The sequence below is a fragment of the Ambystoma mexicanum genome, chromosome 10, assembly GCF_040938575.1.
Source record: "Ambystoma mexicanum isolate Mex_15411 chromosome 10, UKY_AmexF1_1, whole genome shotgun sequence".
Classification (NCBI taxonomy): domain Eukaryota; kingdom Metazoa; phylum Chordata; class Amphibia; order Caudata; family Ambystomatidae; genus Ambystoma; species Ambystoma mexicanum.
The window spans coordinates 968913072-968926342 of record NC_090932.1 but is presented as its reverse complement, the minus strand read 5'-3'; the positions used below and the strand labels follow the sequence as shown (position 1 = coordinate 968926342).

Below are 13271 nucleotides of genomic sequence, written 5' to 3'. Positions count from 1 at the left end.
ACAGTCCGTTTGCCTTCAGCGTTCTGATCAGCGTCAGAACAGGTTACCAACAGTTTCAATCTCTGCCTCTCTTTCCTTCTGGTCAGCTGTTTCAGGTGAAAGCTTCCCGGTATTGCTTAACATTTTCCAAAGAATAGAAAGCAGCATTCGCTGCCCGCTTCTGATCATCTTCATTGCTCTATGCACTCTTCATCGTCTCAATACCAAAAAAAAATGGTGGGGTCTAAATAAGGTGTTTAGTTGAGAAAACCTGGGCATTCTTTAACTACATCACAATAAGCCATTTAGGTATGATGCAGGGGCACATGGGTTATTGGGAATTGTGACTGCAAGAGTATTTTGATTCAGGGGTTGTCTGCCTCTCTGGAGTTGGTCTTCTCCCATGTGGTCCACCTGCAGCTAGCCCCCACCCCCACCCCCACAGTCAGGTAGCTCCTGCCTTTCACTGGCCACGTAAGAGAAGCTTCCCTCCAGAGAATCAGTGATTATATTGCTAGATTTGTCACATTTGGCAAACTGAAATTACACTCTTGTTTTTCTTATGTTTGCTGCTTAAAATAAAAAGAAATCTGTTTAAATGTGTCTTTATGTTACACAGCCAACATAGAATACAAATAAAGTTACACCATTTTTTCCCTAATAAAACATTTCTCGAAAACATGGATTTAGGCAAGACCCATTTGCTCCATTCCACATTATCTAAGCAGCAAAACTGTTGCTAAAATAATATGCTCCATTTTTGTGCCCAATATAACGGTTTACTTGGGACCATAGTTTCGCAGAGTACTTTATCTAACAACTAGCTCTGTTTTTCTCACTGGCTCAACTGTGCACCCAGTATAGATGCAACCTTTGGCTCCCCATATGCTTTGGACTACAATTCCCACCATCCCTACCGAGCATAGTTAATAGCCTCATTTGGGAATTGTAGTCTGAAACATCTGGAGAGCCAAAGGTTGCAGACCCCTGGTATAAATTGAAGAGGGTTCAGGATACCAAGTGCGGACCAGGAAGCAGCGGCAAAAGAAAAACTATGAGGGGTTAAGTCTCAAAGTAAGTTGGTCAAGGACTCAATATGGTACTACTGTCACTTACTCCAAACCCATCAGCTGGACAGTACTGATGGGGAAGCAATATCCCAACATTTCATGCAAGCAGCAAGGGATAAGGTGGAGCGAGGATTTATTTAATTGCTTATCGCAAACCTTCCTCGAGAGCAGCTGAATGCTTTACAACGAGAGGGTGCCAGCATTGGGCTTGGTATTTTATACAGCAGTGCAATACTTTTGGTGGAGGGAGGGCGAGATTATGCTATTAATTCGGTAGGTATTGCAGAAAAGGCCACGTTTTTTGTGTTTTGTAGAACTGGAGACTCGTGGGGGCATTTCAAGCCTCTGCCGGGACAGAAATCGGGCTACACACAGAATGTGTTTTTTTATTTGGCACGTTTCAGGTCCCCAGACAGTTCCAAAATGGAAGTCATGCAGATCTTTGTCTATTCGTGGTTCCTGCGGACAAAGGACAGAATGAAGCACCTCAAGATGCAGTAGAGACTACCCAAGACTATATCAGGGAGTCTATGCTCCATGCAGATGAAAGGCGGTGGGGGTGTGTTCTTGCCCTCCACATTCAATCCTGATTCTTCAGGAAGGGCAGTAAAATATAAAATTATATAACAACACCATGGCAACTGAAGTGTGGAATATGCCTGAGTGGAACAGGAAGGACAGGGTCATGACACAGAGAACCTATCGCACTAACTGGGGCCTAAGCCTTCATCACAGGGGTGACACAGAGAGGGGTAAAATAGCTGCCCCTAAAGATGATACCTTGTAAGGAATCTAGACTCATCTATTAAGATCATTTGAATAGACCCGGGTGATGAGCAGCCACTGAAAAGCACACCGAAGTTCCACTGAGCACCCCTTCACGGAAAGAGCCAATGAGCAAAGCTTTCAGGTCCAACCCCTTGCGAGAAGTTGCTTTTGCAGCAATGATGGTGGCTTCCCAAGCAGTACCTGAGAATCTGCCGTCACAAAGAAAGCGGTGCAGGGCCACTGCTATCAAAACTACCCCACAAGAGATCAGCAGGGTGTAGCACCGTTACACTGAGGTAGCTACAAGTTCTGAAATACACTGCTTGCAATCCCTTCTCAACCTTCTCCGCGGCAAAAGGTCTCATGTAAGGGCCATGGCGTGCGTGAGTATTTCCATCATCCACAGAGACTCGCTAGACAATGAAGTGAAAGGAGAATTTTACCCATCTGGTTAATAGTCAGTGGGGGAAAGTGTTAATGATGCTACTCCTGATGTAGGGCAGTCAAACTCCTAGTGCATTATTATGGATAGCCCACATGTTTCCCCAAAAGGAACACGCATCGCAGCAATGGCATTAGGCCTGATCTCAGAATCACTTCCACTGTCAGAAATGTCAGTTGTCTTCTTCTCAGACCTCCTCGGACGCCCCAGTGCACCTGTGTGTTAAGTGACTTACTTTGCTCCTACTGCAATTTGGCTGTCTTATAGCTATGTTGACATCTTCTGGCAGATTTAGTTTCCAGTGCAAAAAAGGAGAAGCTCGAGGGAGACAAAATATTGCAGTGGACACATTGAAAGCGCTGACACTCGTCTGCAAACAAATGACTTCTTACACGAAGTATCACAGCTTACGAGATTGTACATTAGATCGGACCAAACAGAATAGAATAACCTCACGTGCCGGATACTGGGGTGAGACAAACAAGTTCAAGATTTTGCCAAACCCACAAAAGGTTATTGACGTCAAACAAATATGTATGTATAAAATATTCTGACGACAATCAGTAAACATACTTAAACTGAAATAGAAAGTTGAATTATGAAATCGATTCTCGAGGCAGCAGAGTGCACTCCATGAAATTTGGAGTGACACGAATGTTTTTGCCCTGAGGAAGAGTCGAGCTCAAAACGTTTACTTGTGTAGCCACTGAGGAAAAGCAGATCATAAAACATAAAAAAAAACTGTGACGAATATTATTCAATTATGTTTGAGTGCATGATGTACGTTCAGAAATGAAAGACTGCTTTAGTCAATATGACACGCGTACAATTAATTTTGCGGAGATATTTTTTGGGAACCAAACCATGGCACACCATCAAGGCACATCTACACATAAGATTCAAAGATCAAGCTGAGAAAATGTATAAATCCCAACCTATTGAAAATCCACAGTACCAGGCATCAACATATGCGGGTTAATTACCCCTCTCATGAAAGGAATGGTATATTATTCAAATGTGCACCACTGCAGAATGTTCAGTCTAGCTGATTCTATAGTTGCAAAGATGCAACACTGCAAATACATCCTATCCAAGCCTCTATCTCTTGCAGCGCCTTGTAGCACAAATGGACTTTCCTTTTTAAAATTATGATTCGTAAATGGGTTACCCTTCTGTAAAGGTAAATCAGTCGAATGAAAGAAAGAAATTAGAAAGCTGCAGTGTACTATTGCCACTGGTTATGATTAATTATGATTCATTCAAACCGTTCCATTCATTACATTTTACTGCTGTGATGCCTATGCCCACACAATATACAAACATCAGTGGGCTGGATCCTTGGTGTTCCTCACTCTCCATTAACATTCACTTCACCCAGTATACAGGTGAATGATTTTCCTAATAGTGGACCAAACCACCCCTCATAGGAAGATATTCTTTATGTTTGAAAGTTGTTTTTAAAAACTCTGGCTATCATAAAGGTCTGCCAAACATACTGTACTGGGCACCAGTGCCACCTTGCAGCCTTTAATGTATAGACATAGTGTTGTGTTATAAAATGCGAACAGGTCGTTGATCAAGATTAAATGTTATGACATGGCATGGCATGGCCGCATCAGCCACAATAGGCCATGTATCAATTCTGTTGTACCTTGCTCTTACGGGCTGAGTTCCCAGCCTGCTTCCCAATGTGCTGCCATTTCCTGGAGAGTTCTTCCTCGCTAGTGCTGGGGAGATGGATGTCGTCCTCTGAGGCACCTGAAAGAAACATTCAAATAAATCACATCTTCTTCAACATGACAAGCGCATACCACTAAAAAGGTACTTCAGACTTTATTTAAAAAAATCATTTTGCCTCTCCGATAGGTTCCTAAATCTTTGATTTTTTATTTTATTTATTTATTTAATGTGATACACTTTTACACAAATAAAACTTTACACATTCAATCAAACAAATCATGATTAAAGAACTCAAATAATACACAATACTAATATAACCGATTCATACAATAAATAGAAAAGCATACTCTCAATTCATAGATACAATTTATTGCAATGATTAACAAAATCTGTGGTATGGCAAAAGAAAAATCAGCATAGCCCTACAAATCAGATCGTTTACGATCAGGGTCAATTCCACTGTGTGTTACAACTTAAATACAGATTCCTGATGTCATTGTTTGTGTTTCATTACGTTAATCCAGAGTTATCCCCCTGCCCCGGAAAAGGGAGGATACACTAGCTACCCCTTAATGGTCATTCGTTTTTCTGCATCAGAACATATTCTAAAGAGGGCTAAGTGCAACCTCGGATTAAGTGTGTTGGGACACTGGTGCCAGAACTCAATCGCCCCAACATGTTCGAGGCTGTGCACAAATTCCCTGAGATATTTGCTATAACTGGTGTTCATCTTCGGGCATTGAGTTAATATGTGTCTCGCCATTTTGGGCTCAGTTGGATTCCCACATATTCTACAATGCTTTACTAATCCAGGGAGAACACATTCCAATCCAAGGGTCTCTAATGTAGGCAAATGGTTGATACGCATTAGCAAGATAAATCACCTCAGAGCTGTGGAGGGGCACAGACTTAAATACAATTGGGCCTTTTTAAATGTATACAGGACATATGTCATGAATTTATAATTTGTTTAAGCTCCCTAAATGTACATAGTTGTTCTGCCAATCCCACAGAGTGATGCTCCTATGAAGATGGTAAAATATGCATTCATTATCTTGTCCCGATTGCAAGGTCCAGCCAATTGTTTTACTCAGTGTCTCCATGTCTTTCTCTAATTTAGACAGCTTACTGGCTCCCAAGTCCTCCTTTACACACATCAGCAGGGGATTCGAGGGATTATTCTGAATTTTGATGTATAACTCCGCTCTTTTTCGCAGCACAATAGTCTTAAGGGAAATAATCCCTAACTCTAATCTCAAAATGGCCATAGGTATACATTGAGGGAGTCCCAAAATTCGCCTCCAAAATTTTCCCTCAAGGATCTGTAACCATCCTAGATTCATGTTTATCAGGGATTCCAGGCCGTAGGTAACCAGAGGCGCAACGCATTGGATATAAAGTTGTCACGCATCCCAGATAGAATAGCCACTCTGGACTTATATATCATAGCAGTTAATTGTGCCGCTTTTACTTTACGTGCCTGCATGCACAGAAGGTAATTACCTGTGCTATCAAATTCTACTCGGAGATATTTATAGGAGTAGGTGTACTTGATTTCCACTATATCCTGGTGCATGCAGGGATGTACCACCTTGCCAGGTGTAAATAAGATTAATTTGGTCTTATTGTGATTAATGACTAGCCCATTAGCTTCTGCATAGTGCCACAGCCTTTCTGACGATCTAAGTATCCCACTAAAAGTGTGATCCAATAACACAAGATCGTCAGTGTAGGCCAAGATCACACAGTGATTCGTGCCTACTTTGGGAGGACAATTCCAAATTCCCTGAAGATGTTCCAGAACATCAGGCACAAATAGGTTGTAAAGCAGAGGGGGCCGTAACGCACCCCTGCTTTACTCCTCTCAACTGCGTGATTGGACGAGTTATATTGCCTCTGTTGTCCAATCTAAGCTGGACAGTGGTATTTGTGTGGAGAAGCTCCAGGTAAGGAATAAGAGCAGGTGGACAAGACCAGCTTTTAAGTTTGCGCCATAGATTTCCCCTGCTAACTGAATCGAAAGTCGATGTATAAGGCGTAGAGCGGGGGACTATTCGGTTGCATTGCTTTGCTCCTAAGGGAGTCCATTATAAGCAGATTGTGTGCAGTGGAGTACCCCGCCCTGAAGCCACTCTGAAAACGGTCAAGGACCCCCACCTTATCCGCCCATACCTGTAGAACTTTTCGCATTAGGGAAGCAAACATTTTACCTGTACTATTGAGCATAGAGAGGAGGCGATAGTTGGCGGGATCTGTTTTATTGCCTTTTTTGAAGACAAGTATGAGAATGGCCCTTTGCCACGATTCGGGGATTCTGGCGTCAGCCAACACTTTCTCAAACAAGATTTTCATGAGGCTCGCCCAGAATTGGGGGTTAATTTTTATAACCACGTTAGACAAGCTATTAGAACCCGGGGCACGGGTTGCTTTTATTTTTAAAGTATTGTGAAATTAGATCATCAAGAAATGCTTAAAACAGGGGTCTGCAACTTGTGACTATGTACATTCTTGGGACTGCAACTTCGATGATCCCTCACCACTGATTATCTTGGCTTGGTCAGTCTGATGGGAGTTGTAGTCTAGAGCGGGAGAAGCAAACTTCAGACTGCACATTTGCCACTGGCAGACTACTGTGTCTTACGTGGAGGTATTTTGTGAAAAAAACAACAATTTTGTAAAGCAGCATGTCTTTCTTTTTTGTTTTGGAGACACCCTTCATGCACAGATCTTTCTCTTTCTAAATTTATTAGATAATCATGCCATACAATAATCAAAATAAATTAATAAAAACACAATGTTAAGAAAAAGAGCAGGAATGAAGAATCATTGCCAAAAATGAATACTATAAAAAATAAATTGAGAAAAAGGAAGCAGAATGGAATAGAGAATGGAAAGATATAGAAATACTCTTATGGAAAAGTGTTGAACAGTTATGAGGGCTGTGTGGAAGAGAGGCTAATGGGTAAGCAGATCAGTGTATAACCTAGACTTCTGGAAAGCCTCTATCTCTTGATTAAGCAATTGTGAAATCACGAGGCAAGTGTAGTTGGGAGTAGATGAAAAACATAATATGTTGTGTAAGGCTAAGCAAAGAGTAAGTAGTAGTCTGGATTCTAACTAAAGTGTAAAGCATTAAATGTTTACGCGTAGTTATAGTTGTTTCGCAACTTATAAGCTCACATAGGGAAAGAGTTTCAAAAGACGAGAGGATGAGGATACAGGGGAAGTCAAGAGAGCTGCCAGAACTCGCCCAAGATCTAGTATTGCTGTATGACAAATTACAAAACGGGTCTTGTTTTAAGCTAATTTACACTGAGTAAAAATATCAACTCAATGTTATGTGTCAATGCTTTTGGGAAATATCGTTAGTCATTATCAATCACTAGGTCACATTATTTTACTTGTTTTACAATAAATTGACGAAAGGCCTATAAGGGAGGAAGGCGCATCAGGATTCATGTAACTGGATGTAAAGTTTGGTGATAGTCTATTATTTGTGAGCAAAGACGAAAAACCGTCAGTTGGACCTGCAACCTCCTGCTGAGATGGGAGTTCGTTCATTACGAGTAGCACGAGTAGAGGAACCCAACAATATCTATGTTATGTTTATTTGTAAAATAAAAAGTTGTCATATAGTGACTTTTTAGATGAAAAATGTACGTGTAAAATGAAAACTGCGGTGGGTGGATTCATCCCTACCAACATTCCAATTATATAACTTCAGGGGCCTATGCATAGATAGAGGCTGGGCTTTGAGGGTATACAGGACCTCAGGGGTCCAATTAATATCCAGGGCTAATAAGTTAACACCTCCTAATATCAACATTTCAGAGGTCTGGGTTTGAGGTTAAAAAGTGGCTGCACAAGCCAGAGAGGGAAGAACTGCCTAAAAATCATCTGGGTGAATAAGAGGGTTGCAAAATTTAACCTTGCTGCTTGCAGCGCTCATCTGGGTGAATAAGAGGGTTGCAGAATTTAACCTTGCTGCTTGCTGGAGGGCTGCCTAAAAATCTTCTGGGTGCAACTATTGGAAAATGCTGCAGACTTAACATTGCCTGGGAGACAGCAATTGAGAAAGACTAAAGAGGCTGGGATGTTTGCAAGGAGAGCAAAACAGAGGGATGAATGCTGCTGGCTATCCTTAACTGAAGTGTCTGACCAGATCCCTGTGCTTGCCCAAGAGAGGGTCCTGAAATGCTGATGTCTTTCCTGAGCACCAAACTCAGAAAACCAAGTTGTTTGTCCAACAGAACCAAGTGTGGGGATTTGTTTGATTTAAGACCTTGCCCTTAGTTAATGGGTGCAGGGTATGGAAGGAGACTCTTAGTATATGTTGATAAATAATAATTCAATTAATTTCCCTATAGCCAAATAACACAGGATTGTCGGGGTGATTCTCCTGGGGTCGGCAGAGCCGTCCGCGGACCTCCGGGCTGGGAGGCCCCAACTCCTCCCATGTTCCCCAAAAGGAGTATGAGACACACACAAGGAGCAAGGTGGTTCTGCTGTTTATTATAACAACGGCAGGGATGGGTCTTGGATCGTACGCATCCGTCCAGACTCTCACTCTTAGTGGGGCTCGCAGGCCCTTTTTACAGCAGTATGACGCGCTACCTGCGTCACTTGGGAAAGTTAGCAAAAAACCTATTGCCGCCCCTTCCCCTGCAGTTGTTATAATATCCATTTCCCGGTGGCATGTACCCTCCTCCTGTGGTAGCCGTGTATGGTGGGGTGGTGGCATCTGTTGTGTTATAAGTTGTGGTGGTTGTGGTAATGGTACTATTTGTTGTTGTGTGGAATCTTGTGCAGCCACTACTTGCATGGGGTTTGGTGCCATTATTGTCGGTGTAGTTATTAGTGCTCCTTCCATTGTATACTTAGTTTTTTCTGCACTAATTTTGCCTCTTCTGCTTTCCTATCTTCTTCCTTTTGTTTCATCTTTTCTTGCCACATCCTACAGTGGTGTATTAATGTTAGTTGTATTTTGGGCCAGGCCTTAGCTTCCATTCCCACTATCTTCTTCAGTTGTCTTTGTACTGCCCTGGAAGCCCTTGTACTAGTATGTGGTAAAAAATTGCTGGTGTCTTGTCGCATTGCTCTCTAGTTTCCAAGCGCCACTGCTCCTGAATCTCCTGGATATAATCAACAAGATCTTCATTCTCACGCATCTTGCGTGACGTAATTGCTCCTATATCTGATGTGTCTGGGTACTGCACCCTCAGGGCCTGCAATAATGCATGCCTGCAGTTGGCAAATGGCGCCCCGTCATGTGACGTGTTTGTTATTGCGACTCCGGGGAATCCTGCTCTCTTCCAAATGTCATCTGCCGCGTCTCCTAATGTTGATATTAATAGACCCTTCACGTCTCCCACTGCTAGTTTCTGTCCCGCGGTGTGTTTTTCCATCTCATATATACATTTCCCCGCTCCTCCGCTTAATGATGGGAACCTGCACTTTATATTCTCCTTATCAGCATGCTTCCAAGGGACATATTGTGGTCTAGCCCCTCCCCTCTCCAATAGTGGCATTAAATTGTACCCCATCTGTCCCCCTAGTTATCGCGGGGTGGAATCCGTGTACTCCTCCTCTTCCTCTGTGTCAAGTAAATCTGCTGCCATATCTTTATTACTGCTGTGTGTCGTATCTTCTCCTTCGTTTCTCGCCCCTCTCCTATTACTCTCTTGGTTCACTGCAGGTGTGCGTGGTCGTTCTTCCTGCCTGCGTCCTGGGAGATCTCTGAGCCTGCCGATGTATGGTGTGTGTTCAGGCACGGGTGTGGGTGGGCGTGTTGGGCGTGAAGATGTGGATGTAACTGCGCGTGTTGGTCCTCCTGCCACTTCTCTTACCTGCTCCTCAACTCTCTTCACTTCTTCCTTCTTCTTACATGCCCATGATGATTCCCCGTTAGCGCGTGTGATGTTCAATTTATCTAAGCTCTCCCTACTGCCGCTCCTTCCTTCTCTTCCCACTCCCTCTTCTTCTTCGCTGCAAAATTCATCCAGGAGCGACAACCCCCAATCTGTCCTTTTCCCCCCTATTGTTACCGTTTTTAAGAATATTAAATCCATTCCTTCCTGGTCTCCTCTACCAGTTACTCCCCTTTGGGCTGATGTTGTAGCCACTTCCGCATCCCGACGCGCATATTTTCTTACCCCATTCTCCACTTTCCTCTCTCTTTTCTCCTCTTCCTTCTTTTCCACTATTTCACCACCTATTTCCTCTCTCTTCTTTTTCAATTCCTCCATCACCTCACTACTTACCTTCGCTAATATCCTTTCTTCCTCTCTCCTCCTTTCCCATTTCTCTTTCTCCCTTTCTAATATGCTTTCTATTACTTTACCTTCTTTATATTTCCTGGTGCTTTCAGAGAGTATTTTCTTCTCCCATAGTTCCATTTCCTTTTCCTTCTCTTCCTCCCTTCTCTTCATGTCACGCTGTGCTGCTCGGGATACCCTTTCCGCTATTGCCTTCATCCTCTCCGCTTCCCTCTTTCTTTCTTCTGTACGCTCCTTCATTCTTTCTAACTCATCCCTACTTTCCTTCCTCTCCTTCCTCCTTCCTCGTGCCTCTTGCTTGAGCTGCTTAATCAGTGCACTCCGCTCATCCCTCAATTCAGCCAATCGTTCCTCCAAGATCTCCTGCTCTTCTTGTGACAGCTCTCCTTCCCTTGTGTTGCTCTCCTCACCCCCTTTTCCAGTGCTACCTGCGCCGTCCTTATTCATTCTCCTCACCACGTCTTTTTCTTATCCTGTTAATGTCCCTCGCAGCTTTAAGAGCACCTGCGCTGCTACCCATTTGTCTTGTCCTATGTTTGAAATGTGCTCCTCGCTGTTCTTCCCTCCCTTTGTTCACGCCTGCGTGCAACTCGAACTTACCGTACTCGTCACCTCCTCCCCCCCTCGTAGCTACCTGTAGCAGTGTATGCCGGAAGGCTGTACGCGGGGTTTGAGTACCCCTCAGCTGCCGTCAGTTGTTGCCTTGCTGCTTCTCGTAGCTCTGTCACAGGATATAACCCACCTTCCTCTTTCTTCACTACGTTCACTAGGGGGATGTCTTCTGTCCCTTCCTTCTTTACTTCTACATCATTTTCCTTACCAAACCTTTCATCACCCTTCCTGTCTCTTCCAGCACACTGTGCGCTACTGGTCGCCTTTTCCCCGTTTCCTCCTTCCTCCTTAATTTCCTTCCCCTCCTTTGTTTCTTCGCTCCCCTTCCCTTCTGTCGTGCCTTCCACGGTGAACATTCCGGTTGGTCCTGGCCGGTATCCCTGGAACATCCTCCACAACTTAAACACCTCCACGTGATGTGCCAACTTTTACCCTTTGTACTTATTGTGTATGTGTGTTGGACGTACGGTTCAAAACTACCGTTAGGCGGCCACAGTGTCGTCATTTTGTTGTCTGTTCCTTGTGTCCACTCTATGCTATATTTGATGAGTTTTTCCCTGTGGGTGACAGCGTTTTGCAAATATGTTGGAGGGGGGTAGTCAGAGTGTTCCCCCACCCTCCAGATCCCGACCCATATGACATGGTTATACTGTGCTTTTAACTCCCCTCAGCACAGCCGTTGTTACCTGGCCCCATAGATTGGGGACTTTCGACCGTCCGCTAAAAGTAAAACAACCAAGTATAACAATTACAAGTATACAGTCCTTTTACTCTGTTTGTTTTCTTCCTTTAATACCGTTGGTACGGCCTCCTGCGGCCGTGGCACACGAAACCCCCTGCGGCTGCGTGCCCTGTGTGACGTGCTTGTACAGCAACCCCACCTTTTCTACTCCCCTCCTTCTTCCACCTTACTCAGCGTGGCTGGCGTTCTCCGTGCACGGTCACTTCCCCCTTTCCACCCTTCCCGTATTTGGGGGTGGCCGGCGGTCTCCGTGCGCAGCCTCCCCACCTCAGTTTTACCGCGCTTGTCCTCTGCTTACTCCCCTACCACCCTTCAACAACGCGATGTGGCCAAGGTGTCCGATGAAGACCCTACGGGTGACGTCACCAACATCTTTCAACTACTACCGGTAAGATCTTTACACTTCAAAAGAGCGCGCAATAAGTTATAACTCCTTGTCCCCGTTAACCCCACAGCTGTCCTCTTGTTACGCCCGGAACAAGGTAACCAACAATACACTCTTATAATCGGACTGCGCACGCTGCGCCGCCTCGCATGTGACACGCCCCTCGCGCGGGGAGCTTAACCAGCCAATTATCTTCCGTACTTGGGAACAATCTAGCTACCTCCTACAGGAAAACATCATCTATCTATCGAGTTTCGACTGCTCGATCAATAGGGATCCTCATCTACTCATTGATCTACAACGTCAATTCGTAAGAAAACCACACACACCCCCTCTACAGGTGCCCACGATCTGGACCAATCAGTGTCTACGAGCAACCGCACGTGGTGCCGTCTGGCTCCACCCACCCTGCTTCCGTGATGTGGTAGAGGACGGCCCTCGTGCTTGTCCCATTACCGCGCACTCGTCTAACAACACTTATTAATCAAATCTTCACCACACACTATAATAACACCTCCCGTCGTCCTTATTACAACTCCTCCCCCCCTCCCTCACAACCTCACATTGCTCGTTGGGTGTGCCCTACTCACCAAGTTCTCTTGATGCGGGGCCGCTCGACTGCGTGCACCCCTCCAAGCGGCTCGCCACCTCCCTGCGTCTGGACCACGTCTGGACACTCGCCAAACGCGGGATACTTCTCAACCGGCTCCTGAAGGCCAATATCCGGATTGCGCTGTCCGGTCTTCTCGCAGTTCCGCGATGGTCCTGTAGTCCTCAAAAGGGGGCAGCGGCAGAGGGGCCGCGCCGCCGGGCCTCCTCGCAACGAGAGGCCTTGGAAAAGAAAAAGCTCAAAAAATAGACCTTAAACAGATCTCAGCAGTGCCTCCAACTTGTTGGGGTGATTCTCCCGGGGTTGGCAGAGCCGTCCGCGGACCTCTGGGCTGGGAGGCCCCAACTCCTCCCGTGTTCCCCAAAAGGAGTATGTGAGACACACAAGGAGCAAGGTGGTTCTGCTGTTTATTATAACGGCAGGGATGGGTCTTGGATCGAATGCGTCCGTCCAGACTCTCACTCTTAGTGGGGCTCGCAGGCCCTTTTTACAGCAGTATGACGCGCTACCTGCGCCACCTGGGAAAGTTAGCAAAAAACCTATTGCCACTCCGGATTGGTTGCCTGAGTGGTAGGGTTAGTATAGGAGATGTATGGAGAAGGATATTAGTGGTTAAGGAGTCAGGTGGTATACTTGGGCTGTCCCTACTATTAGATACTTGAAAATCGCTACAAAGGGACCCCTGGTGATTGGCTAATGTTAGTGGCG

General features: G+C 45.0%; 1 protein-coding gene across 12 annotated transcripts in view; it reads right to left on the bottom strand.

Moving 5' to 3' along the window:
* TNIK (TRAF2 and NCK interacting kinase) overlaps nt 1-13271 on the bottom strand; it is a 1364982-nt gene that overhangs the window by 198174 nt on the left and 1153537 nt on the right. For all 12 annotated transcript variants that reach the window (XM_069618746.1, XM_069618750.1, XM_069618745.1 and 9 more), the window contains one exon: nt 3911-4017. In XM_069618746.1, the coding sequence (XP_069474847.1) occupies nt 3911-4017 (107 nt within the window). The remainder of the gene's footprint in view (nt 1-3910; nt 4018-13271) is intronic.